This window comes from Mobula hypostoma, chromosome 11, assembly GCF_963921235.1.
Source record: "Mobula hypostoma chromosome 11, sMobHyp1.1, whole genome shotgun sequence".
Lineage (NCBI taxonomy): Eukaryota > Metazoa > Chordata > Chondrichthyes > Myliobatiformes > Myliobatidae > Mobula > Mobula hypostoma.
In genome coordinates this window covers 85,260,754-85,284,934 of record NC_086107.1, presented here as the reverse complement: position 1 = coordinate 85,284,934, position 24,181 = coordinate 85,260,754, and the positions used below count along the sequence as shown (strand labels likewise).

Sequence of the window (24,181 nt, the reverse complement as noted above, 5' to 3'; positions counted from 1 at the left end):
AATGAAAGGCAGACCATTTTCTAAATGGAGAGAAAATACAAAAAAACTGACGTGCAAAGGGACTTGGAAGTCCTTGTGCAGGATTCCCTAAAGGTTAATTTGCAGGTTGAGTCTATGGTGAGGAAGGCAAATGTGATGTTAGTATTTATTTCAAGAGGACTAGAATATAAAAACAAGGACGTAATGTTGAAATTTTATAAAGCACTGGTGAGCCCTCACTTGGAGTTTTGTGAGCAGTTTTGGGCCCCTTATCTTGAAAGGATGTGCTGAAACTGAAGAGGGTTCAAAGGAGGTTCACGAAAATGATCCCAAGATTGAATGGCTTGTCATATGAAGAGCATTTGATGGCTCTGGGCTTGCTTTCGCTAGAATTTAGAATAATGAGGGGTGACCTCATTGAAACCTATTGAATAGTGACTTGATAGAGTGGATGTGGAGAGGATGCTTCCTGTGGTGGGAGAGTCTAAGATCAGAGGGTGCAGCCTCAGAATAGAGGTGTGTCCTTTTAGAATGGAGATGAGAAGGAATTTCTTTAGACAGAGAGTGGTGAATCTGTGGAATTCTTTGCCCCATGGAGCTGTGGAGGCCAAATCTTTGAGTATATTTAAAGTAGAGGTTGACAGATTCTTGATTGGTCAGGGCATGAAGAGATAGGGTTAGAAGGCAAGAAATTAGAGCTGAGAGGAAAATTGGATCAGCCATGAAGAAATGATGGAGCAGACTATATGGGCCAAATTACCTAATTCTGCTCCTGTATCTTATGGTTTATGGTTTTATGGAAGTGGAGGTGCTGCTGGGCTTTCTTGGCAGTGGTGTCCACTGTGCAAGATAGGTGAGGCTTGGATTGGTGATACACACACAATGTGCTGGAGCAACTCAGCAGGTCAGACACCATCTGTGGCATGAGTTCTTGGCCTTTTTTATGCCATGGATCAATTCCATTAAGCAAGGATTCCATAGCCCCCAGGCTGGAAACCCCTGATCTATGGAATTGAATAAACAGTGCATGTTCTGGGCCGAGACCCTTGGAGTAATTGGAGATTACTCCGGTTACATCAAACTATTTGAGCTCAGGAGGCACCAAAGAGAAGGTGAAAAATGTGAGATTGTAACCGAGAACCAGGCAGAGCCACAGATGTTTAAAAAACTGCACCCACTCAAAGGTCTCAGAGGATTGTGACATGCTCCGGCTAATAAAAGGGTATTTGATGGAATCTGATAGAGGTCTATCGAATCCTGCAGGGTGTTGGCAATAAAGGACTGCTCCTATTGGCGGAACACCATAAGACCATATGACATTTCGGGCCAAGGGTGGGCCAAAAACTTAGAATAAAGGTGTGTATTGTTGGTGAGTGTTGCATAGAATAGGAGTGATTGGCAAAAGAATAAAAAGAGGCAATATTTTCTTAAGCATCCAATGTTGGGACTTAGAATGCCTGTCATAAGCTCAGAAGACATAGGAGCAAAATTTGGCCCATCAGGAAGGAATTTCTTTAGTCAGAGGGTGGTAAATCTGTGGAATCCATTGCCACCTATGGCTCTGGAAGCCAAGTCATTGGGTATATTTAAAGTGGAGGTTGATGGTATTTTAATTAATCAGGGTGTCAAAGGTTACAGGGAGAAAAGAGGAGAATGGGGTTGTGAAGGATAATAAATCAGCCATGATGGAATGGTAGAGCATACTCGATGGGCCAAATGGCCTAATTCTGCTCCTATATCTTATGGTCTAAATGTCAGTTTATTTCATGCTGTTGAAAACAAAATGTAGGTGTGATCCCTTTTCTGATAAAGTCCTGTCAGTAATTTGTTGTTTGTCTTATTGATGCAGGGTTTATTGATCACGATACGTCTGAACGACCTGGAGCATCTCGCTTCTGAATGAGAATCCAGAGAGTGAACTATTGTTCAAAAGGATGGGCTTTTGAAGAAGTGAAAATATCCCAGGAGCATTGAAGAAAAACCTCGATTCCTTCTCCTTCATTCAACTTTTATTTGTCAAGTGCTTCCATTTGTTAAAAGCAATGAACACAGATATGACAGGAACTGATCCACTGCTGCTGGTTATATTTGAAACTAATGGTAGCCACTCCTCACTACTAGAACTGTGTTAAGCGTTAGTTGCTGCTTTATCAAGAATGGCCCGTGTTGGGCTGTTAGTGGCAATTGTTCTACTGAGCCAGATTGGCAACGCATGTGGAGATTGCTGGCTGATTGAAGGGGAGAAAGGTTATGTTTGGCTGGCCATCTGCAGTCAGAACCAACCTCCTTACGAGTCCATTCCTCAGCATATTAACAGCACTGTACTGGACCTTCGCCTCAACGAGAACAAGCTGAAGGTTCTCCTGTACAGTTCCCTCAGTCGCTTCGGCAACCTAACTGACTTGAACCTGACGAAGAACGAGATTAGCTACATCGAAGACGGGGCATTTTTGGTTCAGTCTAATCTGCGTGTGCTACAGTTGGGCTACAACAAGCTGACCAACCTCACGGAGAACATGTTCCGAGGACTAACCAGGCTGGAGTACATGTATGTCCAGCACAACCTGATCGAGAGCATCTCGGTCAACAGTTTCTGGGAGTGCCCCAACCTCATCAGCATTGACCTGTCTGCCAACAGGTTGGCGAAACTAGAGGGCAGCACGTTCACCAGCCTCAGCGGTCTGATGGTGTGTGAGCTGGCAGGTAACCCGTTCAACTGCTCCTGCGAGCTGGTTGGCTTTCTCAACTGGCTTGCCGAGTTCAACAACATCACCAAGACCTACGATCGGCTTCAGTGTGAGAGTCCAGCAGAATACGCGGGCTACCCTCTCCTGAGCCCAAGGCCCAACAGCCACCGGAATGCCATCACCCTCCTTGCTTCCTCTTGCCGGAACGGTGTCAAGATCATTCCATTCTCTACGCCCATGGCTTCCAAAGACCCTGAAACCTACTCTTCGGGGATTAACCCGGCCGAATTCTCGTCAACAGAGCCGATTACAACATTCACATTGGACGCCTCGAATAGCCCAACCATCAAACTGCACCACGTGACCATCACCGGAGCCACCCTGGTCGTTCAGATCCCTTCTCCCTACAGCAGAATGTACATCCTAGTTCAGTACAATAACAGTTATGTTTCAGACGTCACCAACCTGCGCAACCGGAAGGAATACATTAAGCTGGAGAAGCTGAAGGCCCTGACTGATTACACCTTCTGCGTGGCTTCCATCCAGAAGTCACAGAGGTTCAACCACACCTGCCTGACCTTTGCGACTAGAGGGAGGATGATAAGCCAGCCCTCCAATTCTTCCACCACCACCCATTACATCATGACCATCCTGGGGTGCTTGTTTAGCATGGTCATCGTGCTGGGTGTGGTCTACTACTGCCTGCGGAAAAGAAGGATCCAAGAGGAGAAGCAGAAGTCCATTAATGTTAAGAAGACCATCTTGGAGATGAGGTATGGGCCTGAGTCTGAGACCAGCAGTATGATACACCAGATGCAGAAGTTCCACGAGCAGCCGATTTCGGTATCGAGGATGTCCTCGCTACCATCTGTGTCAGGGGATAAAGGACAATTTAAACCAATGGACATAAATGAGACCCCCAAGACCACCAAGGGCAACTATATCGAAGTCCGTACTGGGGAGACCTTAGAACGCAAGGAAGAGGAGACCAAACAGACAGACAATGGGCAAGGGTCAACTGCAGAGATCTCTACCATTGCCCAAGAGGTGGACAAGGTCAATCAGATCATTAACAACTGTATTGATGCATTGAAACTGGACTCCGCTGCCTTTATAGGCACCGACTCCGAGGTGTCCATTGACCGCCAGATCACGCCCAGCACCTCCTCCTCCCAGTTGGAGAGGCCCGGTTTCCTCTCGCCCACCTACAAGGAAGGGGGTTACCCGCTGCAGCGCCAGAGCAGCGCGGACGCGGCCCGAAAGCGTTGCAGCATCTCATCGAGCGGCTCCGGGAAGAGCGCGCGTGTCTTCAGCCTCGACATTCCCGAACCTCCTTCCAAGGCAGAGTCAAAATACATCGAGAAGAGTGCACCGGCCCCCACCTCCTTAAAGCGTCTTCCTTCTGTGGCAGCGGGAGAGATCCACCATCTGGAGGTACAGCAAACCTACCACAGCAGCGAGCATCGCCACTCCTTCCCTGCCTTATACTACGAAGAACATGGGGACACTATAAGAGAGAGGTCCGCGTTATTAAAGCCACTCTCCCGATCCAAAAGGGACTCTGCCTACTCCCAGCTCTCTCCCAGACACCAGTTCTCTGGATATTCTTCCAGCCCGGAATATTCGTCGGAAAGCACTCTCAAGATCTGGGAGAGATTCCGTCCCTATAAAAAGCACCCTCGGGAGGAGGTGTATATGGCCGCTGGACACGCCTTGCGAAAAAAAGTCCAGTTTGCTAAAGATGAAGACTTACATGATATTTTAGATTATTGGAAAGGTGTATCTGCTCAACAGAAAATGTGACTGGGGCACAAGACTGCATTGATAAGTTTACAGAGAGAACAAATGTAGGGTTAATGGGTCCTTTTCATCTATTTAATGTTCAGATTTTCTCATTTTCTAAGTCCATAAAGTGCCCCCAAAATATTTTTTTGTCAACACCCTTCCTCTTTTGATGGTTCAGCCAGTTTAACCAAGCTACATAGGAAATAGCAGCATGAGAAGGTAATTCGGCCCCCTGGCCTAGTCTACCATTCAGAAAGATCATGGCTGATCTGATCTTGGCCTCAGATCTTCTCTCCTGCCTCTTCCCATAACTTCACCTTCCCCATAGCCCCAAAATCGATATGTCCCACCCTGAGGGCTCAGTTTCCACTGCCCTCTTTAAATTAACTTCATTGTTTTAAGTTAGCATGCCAGTTAAGGAGAGGGAGACCAGAATCCTGATATGGGAAAGTAAGATGGTCAGAGCTATTCACTCAGAGGAAGTACTTTTGAGATAAAATCTCATTCATGTTAAGCACTGAAAATAATCTGGTTATGTAGAAATTTTTATTGTGTTAATGCTGGTAACATTCATAGGCGGTTTCATTCTTGACAGATACTAACCTAAAGGGATTAATAGAAAGATATGTTACTGTAAGAAACTTACTGAACATGATTTCCACTAACATTACCAGCTGAGCTCCTGGAAGCGGTAGATCTTGAGCTCAAGGGTGTGTGGGAGTAGGACGTGGGGGGAGATAGAGGAGGCGGTGGGACATTCTTTGCCTTTCATGGTTTTGACTCTCTGTCCATTCTACGACTGCCTGATCTTCATTCCCATTGACCTGATTCCCTTCCTTCAAAGCTAGATGAACATTCAACAATGTGTGCTTCCTCCAGCTTCCAGTAATGGATCTGACTGCCAAGTGAAGCACCACAGGCTGTCTTAAGCTAATTCACCTCAAGTCCAAGTTCAAGTTTATTGTCATCCAACCATATACATGTATACAGCCAAACAAGACAACATTCCTTCAGACCAAGGTGCACAACACAAAACATTTAACTCATGCACTACACATAAAGTAATATTACCACAAATCAATTAACAAACAATAAAATATATGATGCTATATATTTAGCATAAGCTGCATTTGTGACACAAGTTAAAAAGTAAACAGCATACGTTTCATACATGGTAAGACCTGGGTGGTGGCAGGGAGTTCAGTAGTCTTACGGCCTGGGAGAAGAAGCTGTTTCCCATCCGAACAGATCTTGTCCTAATTCTACGTTACCTCCTGCCTGATGGTAGAGTGTCAGAGAGATTGTTGGACGGATGGGAGGGATCCTTGACAGTGCTAAGGGTCCTGCCTCCTGATAAATATCTCGGAGGGGTGGAAGAGAGACCCTGATGATCCTCTCAGCAGTCCTCACAATCCTTTGTAGGGACTTGTGGTCAGATGCCTTGCAATTCCCGTAGCAGATAGCGATGCAGCTGGTCAGGATAGTTTCAATGGTGCTCCTGTAAAAATTGGTTAGAATCGGGGGTGGGGGGGGCGCGAGGATCCTCGCTTGCCTTAATCTCCTCAGAAAATGGAGGCACTGCTGAAAAAAGTGAGGGGTCTGCATGCTAGGGTGATCGGCACTCTAATCTGGATGGATGCTATGATGATGGTACTGGACAGCCATATAAAATCCACATTTGATACCATATTCTGTACTTATCCATCCAACCAGATGATTAAAATTGCCATCATTAATTCACCCACCTTGATAAAATATCCATAAACCTCCTATTTGCTTAAGGAATTCCAGACCTGTACACCCTTGGTAGAAATTTGCCCTTGATACTGTATCATTCTCTGCTTCTTCAGTTCTGTCCAAGTCCAATAGTCTTTAATGGAACCAAAATGAGGAAATAGAATACATGGAATGGATTCTACTCGATGTGCATTTAACCCAGCAGAAGGCAAATCTCTCAGTGTCTTGACCGAAAAAGCGGTTCAATTCCTGTGAAACAACAATTAAATGGTACATTGAGGATAATGTTGGACACCTGATTGGAAAAGTCAACTTCCTTGTCTTCACAGTTGGGCTTGAGGAGCATGTTGACTTCCTTTATTCATGCTTGGCCATTACCTTTAAGATACCTTTTAGTGCAGAATAGGTGGAAAATCATCATCTTTTAGATAAGCTAAAATCTGTTGAATCACTAAGATCTGATTTGAGTCCAGTAGTTCTGAAACTCTGGCCTATATTTCTCCGTCATGGGACCAATTAGCACAGGTTCAGAAAACAGGGGTGTCCATTTAGACCGGAGATGACAAAGAATTTCTTTCACCAGAGGGTGGCAAATCTGTGCAATTCATTGTCACAGACGGCTTTGGAGGCCAAGTCATTGGTTATATTTTAAACAGAGGTTAACAGGTTCTCGATTAGTCAGGGTGTCAAAGGTCACGCGGAGAAGGCAGGAGAAGAGGGTTGAGAGGGATAATAAATCAGCCATGATAGAATGGCAGAGCAGACTCAATGGTCCAAATATCTTATGCTCCAATATCTTATGGTCTTATGGTCATATGGAGTTGACTAACTAGTTAGTCATTTACAGATAAGTTGTGAATTATGTCTTCCTACATGAATTGGTGGCAAAGCACCATGGGGTGGAATGGTGGGAGCTACATGAGAAAGCTGACCTGGGTTGCTTTCACCAGAACATGGTATGAGCTCTGAACATTGTTTCTGAAAGTCAGTTACAGAATCATAGAATCAAATCGAAACAAGCCCATCAGCCCACCTTGTCCATAGCTACCATGATGCCAGTTTATGCAACCTCTATTTGCCTGCATTAGGTCCATATCTCTCTCTGCCTTTCCTATCCAAGTACCCTTGCAAATACCTTTTAAATATTGTAATTGTATCTGCTTTCACTGCCTCCTCTGGCAGCTTGTTCCAAATAATCAGCACCCTCTCTGTAAAATCCCTTTAATTATCCTCGGATTTCTCCTTTTTCATCTTATAGATGAGTACCGTTTCATTATAGATCGCCTTCCCCTGGGAAAAAGACTATATTATAAGGTCAATCCTCAGCCTCTTATGTTCCATGTTCCAGGCAAAATCTTGGTGAATCTCTTCAGCATTCTCCACCGTCACCACATCCTTCCCATAGTGTGGAGACCAGAACTGTATACAATTCTCCAAATGTGGTCTAACTGATGTTTTAATTAGCTGCAACATAACATTACAATTCTTAAAGAGAGATTAGAGAGATTAGCTTTACTCGTCAATGAAACATTGAGACATACATTGAAATGCATCGTTTGACCATCGGAGTCCAAGGATGGCGCGTGGGCAGCTGCAAGTGTTGCCACGCTCTCAGTACCGACGTACCATTCCCACAACTCACTAACCGTAATGCTAATAGTACATCTTTGGAATGTGGGAGGAAACCGGAGCACCTGGAGGAACATGGGATCGCAGGGATTCCCTATGTCTCAGTCTATCATGGCAAGCATATCAAATGCCTTCCTCATCACCCTACACTGCCATTCTCAGAACTATAGACTTCTACTCCAAAGTCCCATTGTACAACATTTGCTCGTGGTCTTCCACTGCTGTAGCCCATCGACTTGAAGGTTTGACGTGTTGTGTGCTCAGAGATGTTCTTCCACACATCACTTTTGTAACGTGTGATTATTTGAGTTACTGTCGTTTTCTTGTCAGCTTGAACCGGTCTACCATTCTCCTCTGACCTCCCTCAGTAACAAGGTGCTTTCATCCTCAGAATAGATGTTTTTTTTTGTTTGTTGCACCATTCTCTGTAAACTCTAGAGACTGCTGTGTATGAAAATCCGAGGAGATCATCAGTTTCTGAGATATTCAAATCATTCTGTCTGGCACTAACAATCATTCCATGGTCAAAGTCACTTAGATCACATTTCTTCCCCATTCTGATGGTTGATTGGAACAACTCAACCCCTTGACCTTGCCTGCATGCTTTTATTCAATGAGTTGCTGCCACATGACTAGCTGATTAGATATTTGCATTAATGAGCAGGTGTACCTAATAAAGTGGCCATGTTACATGTTTGTCATGTTGCACATTTACTGCATTTGACAAAAGAATATTTTCTGTTCTTTTTACTATGATATTCACTATTCAGTCACTATATTTGAAACACTATAATATGTGGATTAACCTTTGATAAAACAAAGGACAGAGAGATGTCATATAATTCCTTTCTGAGTTTTGTCAAAATCACTGCCAGCAGTAGATTGGTGCTACCATTTTTCCTTGTTGGTTTGATAATACACAACAGATTTATGTGCTAAATATTGTAGTGGTACGTTCACGCTGGAGAAATGAAGTTAGAATTTAAATCACCCCAATTCCTCATTTCTTCTAGTCTGTCAGATTACCCATTAGTCTGATTTTCCTTTCCCAAGTTGCCTCAGCTTGGACTCTTTTACCTCATCCAGGGAAGGACACTGAATCACAAACACAGATGCTGGAAATCCAGAGCAACGCACACACAAAATGCTGGAGGAACTCAGCAGGTCAGGCAGCATCTACAGAGGGAATAACCCATCAACATTTTGGGCTGAAACCCTTTATCAGGGCTTGATGAAGGGTCTCAGCCAAAATGTGGACTTAAAACCATGAGAATCTGATGAAGTGTTTCTGTCTGAAATGTCGGCAGTTTATTCCCTTCCAGCGGTGCTACTTGACCTGCCGAGTTCCTCCAGGGAAGGGCACCACCAAGATGGTCTAATGCCCCATGCCACATACTGAATAACCCTTCCACAAGCTCAAATCAACATTCCTCCAGCATGTTCTGTCCAAAGCTCAGGGGGGAAGTGGATAATGGAAGGGAAAAAAATAGCTTTCATTTCACCTTGTCAGAAACATCTGCCCTTCCACCCAACCTAAGAGCATTTTGCAACCTTCCCTTACAATGTTAGCTGCAAAGATTTTTATATTTGTGAGCTTTTCTTTCTTAATAATACTGAAATGCGATGTAAGAGTAGTCTTTTCCAGATCACATCTGTGTATTATTTTGCTATAGTAATGGAAATGGAGGGTTTAATCCTTCCTCGTTGATCTGTTATCACTTCACTGACCTGCACATGTTCAGAGCCAAATGCTGACAAAAGGAACGGAGAACTTGAGTTCCTTAGCGCTCCTGAAATAATCGAGAGCAGATTTAGCGGGGTAAGGAACCTAGTAGCCCTTTGGCAGTGGAGATCTGCGGAAAACGTGTGAGAGAGCAAGGTTGCTGAGGGCATGTGGTCAAGCAACGTCTTAGTCACTCACAGTAGCTGATAACTTTGTTCAGTGTGTTAGGAGATGGGGAGGTGATTGTGCAGGAGAGGATCCTTTCTGAGGTCCCCTTGCAGAGGCAGAGAAAGCCCAACTCCTATGCCTGGGCGTGCTTTAACTTTATCACCAGGCGCCAGTGTAGGGAAGTATTCACACTTGGGTAAATTGATCTCTGGGAGCTGGAGTTAACCGTATGGGACATGATCTTACATATGGTTACATCAAAGTCTCAAAACCACCTTGGTTGTGGGGAGTGGGGATGCCCAAATGCCCGCATGTAGTTAGTGTCAGTTAAATAAAGGCACATTTTTGCTCAGCCGTCCCCAACCCACCTTACTCTGAGTACCTCAGCACTTACCCGGGCACAAATGTAAACAGTTTGCTAAGTCATGATACAAGATGGATTGTGTCAACAAATGGAATCAATGCTATTTTTGTTTCTGTGTGTGTGTTTTTTTACAGAAATAAGAATCTTTGTAGTCTCTTTAATTTATCAAATAGACCTCCCGAGATAAGATCAAGCTGACGGCGTCAGAGCCTAGCACTTTAGCTCAAGGCATGTCATTTCCTCCATGCCCTTCACCACCTGTAAGTCATCTTAAGCATCTTACTATATGAATGGCTGCAAGACTGAGAAACAGTGACTGGGGAGGGGAGCTGCTGTCGAACTCAGAGCTTCGCTACAGGATATTTTCACTGCCAAGCATTGATATTTTTTGTACTATCATTATATGCTTTAAAAATGTTTAACTTAATGTCAAATCTTGGGAATTGTGTATTTATGTGGAAGACCTGTAAATATTATCCAATCAAAGATGTGACACATTGTAATATGGAAAATTGTGATGATCAACGCATTTCATCCATGTTGGTTCAGACAGCCCCAAGCAGTTGGAATGAAGGTCACTTATCTCCCCAGTGCTGTTTTGTTCTGTGCAGGTTGGGAGGGGCCATATGTGCAATAACAAATACTGCAACTGCCCTGTGGACCTAATTCATTTAAAATCTAATGATCAGTTAGTGATTGTGACAATTCCCAGAAATAAAAGAGAAGCAGGAAAAAGAGAAGAGAGAGGAATTCAGAGATCATTTTGGTTCAGTTTTGTTTGTCCAGCTGTTGCATTTTTGTACATTTTTGCATGAGATGTGGTTATTGCAGGCAATGCTAGCATTTATTGTCCATCCTCAGTTGCCCCTGATCTGAGGAGGCTGTTAACAGTCAATCATGTTGTTGGATTTGGAGTATTATCTAAGTCAAAGCCAGTTAAAAATGGTGGATTTTTTTTCCTGAAAGACAACAACCTGACACCGTCAAATTTATTGATTTACTTGAATGTAAACGCCTCAGCTGTCACTGTAGAATTCATTGACCTCGAGATATTCATCCCATATCTCCACCATTACCCCAACATACCCCAAGAAAGAGAGGAAGGCCATTTTGCTGCTTAACACAATGAACATCTCAATTTGGCCTTTCCCCAGATTAGTTACTTGAAAGAAATCTCAGTAAATCAGCCAGGTACTTAACTTCTAAGCCAACTTGCCAAGATTAAATGAATGTTTGATATGAGGATGGATTCTAATTGGACCGCACCTCTGGTGCTCCTCCCCCTTTTCTTTCTTCCACAGCCTTCTGTCCTCCCCTAAGAGACTCCCCTTCTCCTTCCCTGTATCTCTTTCACCAATCAACTTCAGAGCTCTTTACTTCACCCCTTCACCCCACCTGGTTTCACCTATCACCTTGAGGTTCTTCCTGCCCTCCTCTCACTTTCTTACTCTGACTCCTCATCTTTCCCCTCCGGTCCTGCTGAAGGGTTTCGGCCCGAAACATCAACAGTACACTTTTCCATCGATGCTGCCTGGCCTGCTGAGTTCCTCCAGCGTTCTGTGTGTGTTGCTCGGATTTCCAGCATCTGCTGATTTTCTTTTGTTTGTGGTTGGATCTCTCTTGAAAATAAGATTCAACCAGTTTTTATTTTGTTCTCCAGCCTAAAGATTAATTGGCCACCTGGAAATGTGTATAGAAAGAATTGTCACTCCTTACCATATGACATAGGTGTGGATTCACTTAGCTCAGCCTATTCCTAGTTTAAGTGTTTCAACTTCTATAAAGAGGGAGAGCTTTTTTTAATAATAACACCAACAGTTTTACACAGTGACTGATTAAGACTTGTTTTCTGCGGAATCCCAGCGAATCTTGCTTCCGTTTTAGGAATCGCACTAAGTTTTAATTTGCACATCTGAGCACATACTGTAAACTCCACACATCACATTTCACAGGGAAAAGTGCCAAACCAACATGGAACAATAGGTATTCCAGAGAAGGGGGATGGATCAGTTGTCAGTGCAGAGGTGTAAGCTGGTGAACACTAATAGAAATCCACTCTGGTTTTGTAGGTTTGCCACCTGTGCAGGTACCTGAATGGGACATGCTTAAACCATGAGTAAATAATCCCCCTTGATAGTTTTATGACATCTCTTTGTCCTCTATTTAACAAGGGCGTTAACCTAAGTAAATCTGCACACTAGGGAGGAGGCTTTCACCTCTCGGTATTTCTGATGACATCTCTTGCAGTACACGACAGGTCTCAATACCCCACCACACTTTGCAGTTTCGAATCCTTCACCACTTTGAATACCGCTCTGGATTTCGTCCAGAGGTACCATCCTCAGCTGCTCTTTCTGCAAAACGGTCTGGCACAAGTTAAGTTGCAGTGGCTTAACCCTCTCATTAGCTACCATTTGCAATTCTGCAAGCAGTTCCAGACATACTTTGGGAAAATTTGAGATGTGAATCTTGCAGAGTAGACTCACCAGGAAGAATGAAACAGAGCTTTATGAAGTAAATTATGATGATTATAATTAGATATGAACATCCTATGAGTAGAGGAGATTAAGAGTTGATAGAAATTGAGCTGTTTAAACTGATTAAAGGATTCAGTGGAGGGAATTTCCTCTGGTGGTGGTGTCCAGAAGCTGCTCAGAGGTGACTTCTTCACCCAAGAGAGGTCTGAAACTCTCTCCTTCAAAAGCTGGTGATACCGGGGGAGGGTTGAGGGGGATGATGATGGTGAAAAATGTGAAACTGAGATTGATAAGGTTTTGTTCCCAAATGGGGCAGGAAGATAGGAAGATGGGCTTAAGAAGCAGATCGTACACAGGAAGACAGAACAGATTAGGGTGGCCTCCTCCTGTTCCCACTGATACACCAACTAATTTCACAAACACTGTCTGTATATAATCACTTTCTGTAACATATAGACCCAGTGCAGTCAGTAATCTGAACAGATCCCTCTGTTCTCTAGATTCCTGCCTATAAACTAACAAAGAAATGAGACAGGGAGCTGGGGTTTCCCTGCCAATACTGAGAATGGTAAATTTTAGACCTTTCTTTTATGTCAAAGGTGAATTATTCTTCCTCATTCGGTTTTGTGGCAGAAATATGTAGGTCACTTTACTTGCCTGATTGGACCATTCCTGATGACAATTGCAATTCTTTTTTGAGGAATTTCTTTGCAGCCTTCTCCCAAAATGTTTGATTTGCTCAGTGTAATTTTTTGTTTATGCCCATCAGGCTGGGTTCAGTAGTCCCCAGAAGTCACAGTGACATTATCCAGACTTCACACTTCAATGAATACAGTAGCTCTTCCACTGCAGCCCAACATATGTGCTCACCCAAAGTGGATTGTAACTTTCAGCCTTCTCTTCTCACTAGCCTAAAGCTCAAATTGACTTAAACTTACAAATATTTATAACCTTTGGTACAGTGCTTGCACGTTTCAAGCACAATACTGTATGCCTTTAAATCCTGGTTCAAGACGTGTCTGTATTTCAAGTGGTCTTGTACATCTCCTGTATGTTTTCCTGCCATTCTTTACTGGTCCTCTGTAGCTTTTCCATCTCACAGACTTTTCCATGAGCAGCCACAAAAAGTGGGAGAGAATTTGGCATCTTCCTCAGGCCGGATACTGCCTCTGCCTCGTCCTCAACAACAACAACAACAACAACAACAACAACAGCAACAACAACGACGACAACAACAACAACAATTAGATGGACCCATGGTAATCCGGTCCATTCTTAATGAGGTTTTTAACTTTGGTCTTGTTCCAGCTAAATTTATGCACCAAAAAAAAACTGTTACAAAAAATAATCGAAATGTGAGTTTTGTAATACAAGAGGAGAAATGGTTCCGGGTGGGAGGGGAGACAGGGTTGGGGGGGGGGGGTGTTGAAACTAAAGAAAAAGAGAATTCCCCTCCCACCCGCTTCCAACAGTGATGTGTTTATTGCATGATTTAATGTATTTTCAGAACAGATTATCGTTGTGTATGTGACTGTTTGTCAACTTTGTTTATTGTGACAGACCGCTTTCTACAGGCCTGCTTAGGAGCTGGACAGAAAACAGGGATGGAGAAGAGAGAGAAATACATCAGTCCTGTTAAGGTCTGGAGCAAGTGAACGTTGACCCCGATCCTGGGCTGAGTCAGGGTTCTGTTCCCAGTGTGGCAAACTATCCCACTGGCTGGGCGTAGAGACAAGGGCTCATCCCTACTTCATTTGATATTGGACACCTTCTCAATCTTACTGCCACTTCCCCTGCCTGTCAGTGTGTATGGTAGTCAGCCAGGTAGTCTCTGATCTCAGTGAGCAGGAACCTGCTTGCTGGGACAGCTAGTTTGAACAGTCTTGTGTCAAAAGAGGCTAATGGAAGTATGATACCTAACTTGCCAAAATCTGCTCCTCAAACCTAACGTTTCCTTTAGTATGGAGTCAAAGTCGCTGCTTGTAGTGTTCCTGCATCTTCCCCCCTTCCTAAGTAAACAATTATGGATGTATTACACCTGTCAGAGAAAATGAAACATCAGCTCTTTGCTGGCTGCCTCTAAATGCAGTTTTAAATTTTACAGTCAGACTGCACAATTGGCTCCAATGTTTATAGAAATGAAATTTAATTATCCAAGTGCACGCAATTCCAGTGACCACATTTCTGATGTGTTCTCGTCTGCCTCATCCCAGTTGTTGATTAATGATCCTTTTGGATCTTTAAAGGGTAAGATTTTGATTTTCTCCTCACTTGGCTTAACGTTTCAACCCGAAAAGAACTCTTGCTTCTGTGTTTCTCATCAGACAGGACACAGACTCATTTTCCTGGCCAACCTGTTCATCTGTGGCAGCAATGAGTTGCCTCACAAGGGGAATCTTGCCTTCCTACATACTGCGTTGTTACTTGACTTTGAATATAGATGGCTGTATATTTAAAGGGGAGGTTCTTAGGTTCTTGACTAGTAACAGTGTCAAAGGTTACAGGGAGAAGGCAGAAGAATGGGGTTGAGGGGTAAAATAAATCAGCTATGATGGAATGCTGAAGCAGACCCAATGGTTCAAATGGCCTAATTCTGCTCCAATGTCTTATGGTCTTACAATGTCAAATAATTGGCATTTCTATGAACATTTCAGCCCTGAGTTAGTGATGCTGATCAGAATCAGAATCAGGTGTAATTTCACTGATGTGTTGTGAAATTTGTTGTTTTGTGGTAGCAGTACATTGCAATACATAATAAACACTAGAAATTACAAAGAGAAATATATTTTAAAACTTAAGTAAGTCGAGCAAAAAGAGAGGGAGAAAAAGCTGTTGCAGTAGTTTACATGCCAGCCCTGGCATTTATTACCCATTAACTCAGAAATTTATGTATTTATTTGCTAATTGAGGTACAGCGTGGAACAAGATCGTCTCACCCAGCAGCCCACCGATTTAAGCCCAGCCTAATCACAGGACAACTTACAATGACCAGTTAGCATACTAACTGGTACGTCTTTGGACTGTGGGAGGAAACTGGATCACCCGGAGGAAACCCACGCAGTCACGGGGAGGAGGTGCAGACTCCTTACAGACAGCGCTGGAAATGAACTCTGAACTCCGCCAACCTCACGCGCCCCAAGCTGGGTCATTTGAGAGGGTAGCACAGCGCAGAGTAATACGCGATGGCTACAGGCCCTTCGGCTCAGCTCATCCATGCTGACCAAGATGCCCATCTAAGCTCGTTGCTATTTGCCCACGTTTGGCCCACTCCCCTCTGATAGCTTGAAGTTTTGGCTTTCACTCCATGTGGTGTGAATTTGCATGTTGGACACAAGAAAACAAGTGGAATTAAATGAATCAGCTCAGAATCAGGTTTAGTATCACTGACATATGTCATGAGGTTTGCTGTTTTGTGGCAGCAGTGCAGCAAATTAAAAAAATTATAAATTACAGTACGAAGTATCTAAATAAAGTTAAGTAGTGCAAAAAGAGTGAAAGTAGTGAGGTTGTGTTCATGGGTGGTTCAGAAAGCTGACGGTGGAGGGAAAGAAGCCACAATAGTGTGGTAGTTAGCGAGTTTCTATTACAGCTCAGAGTTCAGAGTTCAATTCTGAGATCACCTGTAAGCTGCTCGTACGTCTTCCCCGTGAAGCGCGGGCTTCCTGCGGCTGCTCCAACTTCCACACCCAGTCCAAAGTTAGCGGGTTAATTGGTCAGTTCTGTGAGTAGGCTATGGTTAAATCGGCAGATTGTGGGGTGGTGAGGCTCAGTGGGTAAAGTCGGCAAAGTTGTGTCCCAAATCTCACAGGCCTTTCTTTTCTGAGGCTCGACTAGATCACTGTCCTCTTTCTCTCAACACTTGCAGGTTAAGATCTCTCCAGTCACTTCTCCCAATACTCAGAAATAATTGTGAGAATTAACCTGTACATCAACCCCCTAATACTGGATTTGCGTCAGTGATTGCACGTCCATCTGGTAACCCTTCCTGTGAAGCACATCCTTCCCAACGTTTACTTCTATCATTTCTTTCTTTCTTTCTCTTTTGTTTTGTCTCTCTCTCTTTCTACCTTTCTCTTTCTCCCTTTCTCATTCTATCTATCTATCTATCTATCTATCTCCATATCCATCTATGTATCTCTTTCTTTCCTTTCAAATCTTTTTATTGTTATATTAAGTAACAACTCTTACAATGTCTCAAAAAAGAATGTCTCAATCTCTCTCTCTCTCTCTCTCTCTATCTATCTATTTATCTATCTACTGATTCAGGAACAGCTTCTTCCCGTCTGCCATCTGATTTCTAAATGGACATTAAACCCACGAACACTACCTCACTACTTTAAAAAAATGTCTGCTTTTACACTACTTATCTTAATTTACCTATTGTAATATTGTAATTAATTTTTTCTATATTATCATGTGCTGTATTGTATTGCTGCCGCAAAGTTAACAAGTTTCACAACAATTCAAAACTCTTTTAACTTATCCCTGTCCAGCTGCAGAATTTGGAGAAAAGATTAAGTTTAAACTATTAATCTAATTTTGTGCTAACCTTATATTTGTAGAACTTTCCCTGTAAGTCACCAATCAGTCATTAATATCCTCCTCTCCCAGTGACCTATCCTGAAAAAGTACTCTCTCATTTCTCCCATTTATATTTCTTGCAGTTAGACTCAAATCAAAAGATCAGCTTGTAATGATATTTACAAACCGCAATGCACATATTTATTCTGGTTCAGTCAGTTAGCACTGTGGTGCAGTGATCAGCATTATTGTCTCACTACCCCAGAGATCCCTATTCAATCCTGACACTGGGTACTGCCTGTGTGGAGTTTGCACGCTCTGCCTTTGACCCTCCAGTCTTACCCCTACATTGGTAGGTAAATTGGGTTCTGGAAATTACCCTTGTGTAGGTAAGTGGAAGAAGAGATATAAAGGGGTTGATTAACAGGTGAGAGAGGCTAAGTTTCAGGGGTGTAAGGAAATAGGGAGAGAGGGAGTGGATAGATCAGGAGGGAGGAATAGATTACCAAGAATCCCAACACCCTGCACTGTGAGTTAGCATGAATGAGCGACCTCTTAGCAAGTAAGTGCTTTCATTCCAGGAGAAGTTGTCCGTTACAAAGAATGTCCTCTTCTGGACAGGTGTTTGTAGAAGCAATTTGGGAACTTACCTTCACGCAATGTCAGCAGTATTGGTCTCTGATGAGGCTGCACTTAAAATGCATCTCCAAACTTAGTCACTGAACAATCGGTGATTGTGCCGGGCCCTTAACGCTGGAAATTCTTCTCGAGCACGTTGTCCTTAAAACTGCCGTCAATCATGTCAGCACCTGACCTAATATCTCCTTTGTGTCAAATGTGCTTGAACTCCTGATGACCTTTGCGCCACTTTACTGTCTGGAATGTTGAACTCTTACAAGTGCTTCCTGTTCGTTGTGCCTGAGGTAGAAATCTCTCCTCTCTCAGAGTCGTGGAGTCATAGAATACCACAGCACAGAAGCAGTCCCTTTGGCCCATCTAGTCCATGCCAAACTGTTATTGTGCCTAGTCCTATTGACATGCATCTGGCCCATAGCCCTCCCTGCCCATCCCATCCATGTACGTGTCCAAACTTCTCTTCAATGTTACATTCCACCACTTCCACTTGCAGCTCGTTCCAGTTCTCATCACCCTCTAAGTGAAGAAGCTCCCCCCTTCCCCATGTTCCCGTTAAACATCTCACCTTTCACTGTTAACTCATGACCTTTAGTTCTGGTCTCACCCAACCTCAGTGGAAAAAGCCTGCTTACATTTACCCTATCTATGCCGTTCATAGTTTTGCATATCTCTATCAAATCTCCCTGCATTCTCCTATGCTGCAGGGAATATGCAACCTGCTCAACCTTTCCCTGTAACTCTGTTCCTCAAGTCACAGCAACATCCTTCTTTCCCTGTACTCTTTCAATCTTACTTGCATCTTTCTTGTAGGTAGGTGAACAAAACTGCACTCAATACTCCAAGTTAGGCCTCATTAATGTCTTATACAACTTCAGCATAGCATTCCAACTCCTGTACTCAACACTTTGGTTTCTGAAGGTCAATGTGCCAAAGGGCCACTGGTGGTGTAGTAGCATCAGCGCTGGACCTCAAGGCAGATGATCCTGAGTTCAAACCCAGCTGGGTCCTAACCCGGGCTGTAGCAGCGTCTACACGGACAATCTACTTCCATGGCTGCTTGCCATGAAAACCCTATGGTCCACGAGGTCACGAAGAGTCAGACTCCACTAAATAACTGAATAATAAATGTTCTAAAACTGTCTTTTTGACGCTATCTATCTGTGACGCCACGTTCAAGGAGTTATGGTTTTTTACTCCCCGATGCCTCTGTTGTACCACACTCCACCGTGCCTACTGCTCACCATGTGGTAGTCCTCCCAAAGTGCAATGCCTCTCACTTGGCTGCATTACATTTCATCTGCAATTTCTTATGTTTTGTCATAAGAAATGTGAATTGTGTTCCTGAACGTGGCTTCCATAGAAATCAGCAGGCACTTGTCCTCCTCCTGTGTTTAGTGTGGTCAATTCCACAACCTCCTCCCTACTCCCACCCCTCCTCGGATGGAAAATTTTACAAGGAAATGGAGTAACCTCCCACAGACATTGTCTTCTCCATTTGTGGTAGGTAGACAGGGGCGAGGAGCTGAAGGGGAGGTCCTAATCACCTCCAAAATCATGAGGCAGAAGCAATCAAGGCTGTAAACATCCCACACCCCCACAGCGCAGGGGCTAGCAAGGACAGTCTGTAAATACCTAGTATCGTATCAATGAAAGTTCTGGCAGGAAGTCAATAAAGACACAACACTCCAGACATGTGAAACACAGAAGCAAGTGGACAATCTAATTTCTATATTACTCAATCATCCTTGAATTTTAATGGAGAAATCTTCAATTCTTGACTCAAAAGTTCCTCAACTGTTGGCAACCTAACCTGTTTGGGGTGAGCCTCATTGTAAGTCTGACGGTAATATCTTTCCTCCCAGGGTCACAGGACTCCATTGTCATTTCGAGCAGTGTGCTCTGAGGATCACCATGGTACCCGGTGTTGTAGGGTGAACCTGGCTGCAGGTACGAATTTCTCTCCCAGGACTTTTCACTGTGACGCCAGTTCGACTCCCTGATTGCCGATAGCGACGGACATTCTGCCTCATGTCTATCCCTGGTTTCCGATCCGCTGCGGCCACTCTCGGGTGAGGCTTTTTCACACACAGGTGCTTGACTTACGGGCTCTCTTGCAGCAAACCCCTCCATCAGCAAGAGCAGTGACAGGTGTAGAACTGGGACGACAATTGCGATTTTTAAAGGTGGTTTAATTGACAACTGCCAGTCTCTTCCAATGCCAAGAAATTGGTGGCTTTACTTATCCTACATGAACAGCCATTCCTGAGCCTTTGTTCTTGTTTGCTGACAGGGGTAGACCACATCAAGGGAGAGGTAACCAACTACCTTTTGGCTGGATTGGTTGCATTGACAGCTCTTGTGACAGGTCCGTTTACTGGATTGGCTCCGGATTGTCCAGGTGTCACTGTGACTGCAGCTGAGAGTGGGTGCAGAAGAAACTGGGGGCCATTGATTGTTCTGAAAGACACACAGCAACAAAACCTCAGAACTCAAAGCGAGGAAAGGCTTAGGGTGATCTTGGAGCAGGTTAAAAGTTCATCATGACATCGTGGGCCGAAGGACCTGTACTGTGACGTAATGCTCTATGTTCCTCGAGTCGGAAAACACCTCAAGGATTGAACATGAGAAGGCAGGGAGATTGTTGGAATTAGCAAGAACTTCGATGAAAGTGTTCGGCTAAGATCTTCGCATGGTGACAGATGTGCTGTCAGGTTGTTGTTCTGTTCAGTCAGATATTGTTTGACGCTTATTTCCTGATTGAACTTCTCAATTGCAGAGGTGTTGAGGTCAGAGGTTTCTCGATGAATTTAGGAGAATATGCTCTTGAGAGATGCTGAGATTTCCTGCCTCAGTGAGTCCCCAGTGGTAATAGTTTAGGCTGAGTGAAGATATTGTTGTGGTGTTTGGGGGTCAGGAAACCTCAGCTGGAACAGTGGGGACAATCTACAATGGGGTGGAGGGGTGAAGACTCCCATCCCTGTTCTGCAACTCCCTCCATCCTCATTCATACTTTCTCCTCCCCCCAATGTCTGTACCTCTTTATAATCAAGGATAGCTGGGGGCAGGCAAAGGCTCAGATGAGAGAGAGAGAGAGAGCGAGAGAGAGAGAGAGAGAGAGAGAGAGAGAGAGAGTGTGTGGTGTGTGTGTGTGTGTGTTAATTTTAATGTAAGAGTGCTGACCATTGGTAGGAATTGATGAAGCTGGAAGGCAGAAGAAGCAGTGAGCTCCCTGTATGAGGCCTGTGTTACTGGATGGGTAACACGTTTCAATTTTTTCACACAAGTTAGAAAGGAGAACACTTAATAGCTTGTTTCAAAATACTGAACAGAGAACATCACCTTAGGCTGAGAAAGAGTATAATGACCGCAGAGGGAATGTTATGAACATTTAACAGGTGGATAGTCCAACTACCCATGGTTAACTTACAGGGAAGGATTACACACAGTAGGCTTGTATTCACTGGAACTTTGAAGGTTAAGGGGTAATTCGGTGGAAGCTGAAGAAATTGGAATTGATAGCAGAGTTCCAGAGAAACTACTGCTTTTGGTGAGGATTCAGAGACTGGAAAAATTACCTCAAAGTTAGAAGCAGGGTTGGTGGCTTGAATTAAAAATCGCTTCATGTGTACAAGGTGAAAGAAATTTGGAATTCTGTTCAGAAACAACCATTGATTCTGAGTTAATTGTTAATTAAATATCTGAGGTTGATGGGATCTTTGTTAAGGAATTACGTTAGTAGATGCCGTGAGGGCATAGATTAGTTGTGATGTTGAAAGTGGTCTCATCTTGATCCTGTGTTTCTGGCCTTGCAACATTAGCTCTTCCTATTGGCTGATCATGGATTCAAGACCTATAACTCAAATTCACTTGTCCATTAATCTAATACCCTGGAGAAGTTCCGGAGGCTTTCAACATTTGGTTGCTGTCTGTAGCCATTACCCCGACTATTCTAACAAAGGAATTTGAAGGAGGCAAGCCAAACAGTTTTTTAAATGATTCTCTGATATTTTTGGCTCTAGGTATTGTTGCTGTGATTGTCGGAAGAGCAATCTTCCATTCCTGGGGCAGTTCTGCAGGGATTATTATACTCTACATCTGGAGGCCCATTGCTAATGTGTTTTCAGGGCTGGGAGAACCTGTACTAGCAGCTGGTGGGAGGGGTTGCGGGAGATGGGTGGGATGAGTTAGAAACTGGTGTACCATTCACTTACTGTAAAGCAGTCACATCAGCTGAATACAACACAGGACTTGGCGTATTCAGAACATCTATCGGCCTGTGGCTGCTTTAGTACCTGCTCCTGCTTTGGGTCATATCATACACAAATAGGGTGCCCTTCATTACACATCTGGTACCTGGAGCACAAGTGACTCCAGAGGAGCACTTGAAACAGTCATTGACTGATAATTTAATCGTACCAACTAAATATTGATTAAAGTTAAACCTCCAAACTTTAATGTTTACGCTAAGTTATTTTGATGTACACTCAGTGGAAGCTTTATTAGGTATGCCTGTACACCTGGTTGTTAATGCAAATATCAAATCAGCCAATCATGTGGCAGCAACTTAATGCATAAAAGCATGTAGACATGGTCAAGAGGTTCAGTTGCTGTTCAGACCAAACATCAGAACGGGGGAGAAATGTGATCTAAGTGACTTTGACCGTGGAATGACTGTTGGTGCCAGATGGGGTGGTTTGAGAATCTCAGAAATCGCTGATCTCTTTGGATTTTCAGGCACAGCTGTCTCTAGAGTTTATGGAGAGTGGTGTGAAAAACACAAAAGCATCCAGTGAGTTGCATTTCTGTGGGTAAAAACATCTTGTTAATGAGAGAAGTCAGAGGAGAATGGCCAGACTGGTTCAAGCTGACAGGAAGGTGACAGTAACTCAAATAACCACACGTTACAACAGTGGTGTGAAGAAAATCTCTGGTTACACAACAATTCAGAGTGCATGGGCTACAGCAGCAGAAGATCATGAAGTAAACTCAATAGCTACTTTATTAGGTATAGGAGGGAGCCACTGAGTGTAGATGAAAACTAATTAGCTAGTTCATTAAAGAAAAAAGAGATCTAGTACAGAATGTTGTCAAAGTCTTATAGCAGTTCTGATTACAGTATGGGAGTCTAATTTATGGATCAATAAAATGCAGTTGTCGCATTAATGCTTTGCACTGAAGTATTAGAGACAGTCACCAGTCTTCCATGGCTTTGTGTTCTGAAGATGGGTGACTACGTTGGAATGGCAGGCTAGCCCATCAGAACTCAAACCTGAACAACCTATTTAAATAAAGAAAGAATCAAGGATCGTGGTGTGGGTGTAACGTGCAAAAAAAAGCAACATCTAAATAATAAATAATTATCTAAATAATAAATAATTAGATAAAAATGAAGTTAGAAGTACAGAAATGGAATAAAAAGTGCATAAATATATAAATATCAGCATATATTTATAAAGTAAACAGCATTATATAAAGTGGTTTAAAGTGTTTGCAGTGCAGTGACAGGGTTACAGATAGAGGGGAGAGGGGTGGGGCTTTGGAATGGTTGATCACATTAGCTACCTGGGTGTAGAAGTTTTTAAGATGCTGTGAAGTTTTTGTTTTAAGGTGCTTTCCAGAAGGAGGCTTTCCGAAACAGCAGTTTGCTGGGTGGGTAGATCCGCAATGACTTTTCCTGGCCGCTTCATTGTCCTGGATCCATACAAGTCCTGCGGTGATGGTAGACTGCAGCCAATGGTCTTTCCTGCTGACCTGACAGTTCACTGTAGTTTCTGTGTATTGTGAAGGGATATTGCACCAAACCAGACAGTAATGGCTGATGTGAGTATGCTCTCTATGATGGCATTGTAGGAGAGGTATGTTCTGGAACAATAAAAGATGAATTCACGGTTATAGCAACAACAACAAATATTGGCAAGCTCCCCAGCCAACTTTGATTAGTTTACTGAACCAACACAGTCACCATGGCAACAGGTTAGGCCTCCATCATGAAGTCATGGCACCCACCCATCTCTGCTGCAGAATGACACAGGATCTCCTCAGCCACAGAAAGTTTCTGTCTGTGGGTCAGTGGCAGAGAATTTGAGAGCCCTTAAGTTGAGCACTTGTGGAAGTCCGGTCTCAGTAGCAGTCAGATTAGACTCTGTTTAAATCATGTTTAACTGGTTGTGTATGGATTTTTTTTCTGTAAAAAAAAACCTCTCTGTTCCACTTTGAATTGCAAGTAATCTTTCCTGAATTCTGTACTTAATAAATCTATTTCTATATTTGCAATAGATTTGCTATAAAATCCTACCAAATGGAATGACTCTTTGTTTTCTTAATATTAGTGTCTATTAGCATTGGAATTATCAAACAATCTGACTTCTTTGGAATGCTGAAATGGGATAATGTATTAGGAGTGTCTGATGACTCTGGGCCTGTACTCGCTGGAGGTTAGAAGAATGATTGGGGATCTCATTGAAACCTATTGAAT

General features: G+C 43.4%; 1 protein-coding gene across 3 annotated transcripts in view; it reads left to right on the top strand.

The window, feature by feature from the left end:
- Positions 1-23,992, top strand: part of LOC134353886 (protein phosphatase 1 regulatory subunit 29-like) — a 533,538-nt gene extending 509,546 nt beyond the window's left edge. For 2 of the 3 annotated variants that reach the window (XM_063062396.1, XM_063062395.1), the window contains one exon: positions 1,829-23,992. In XM_063062396.1, the coding sequence (XP_062918466.1) occupies positions 2,136-4,469 (2,334 nt within the window). In that variant the 5' untranslated portion in view covers positions 1,829-2,135 and the 3' untranslated portion in view covers positions 4,470-23,992. The remainder of the gene's footprint in view (positions 1-1,828) is intronic. The other variant, XM_063062397.1, reaches the window with a different exon arrangement.
- The last annotated feature ends 189 nt before the right edge of the window (positions 23,993-24,181 follow it).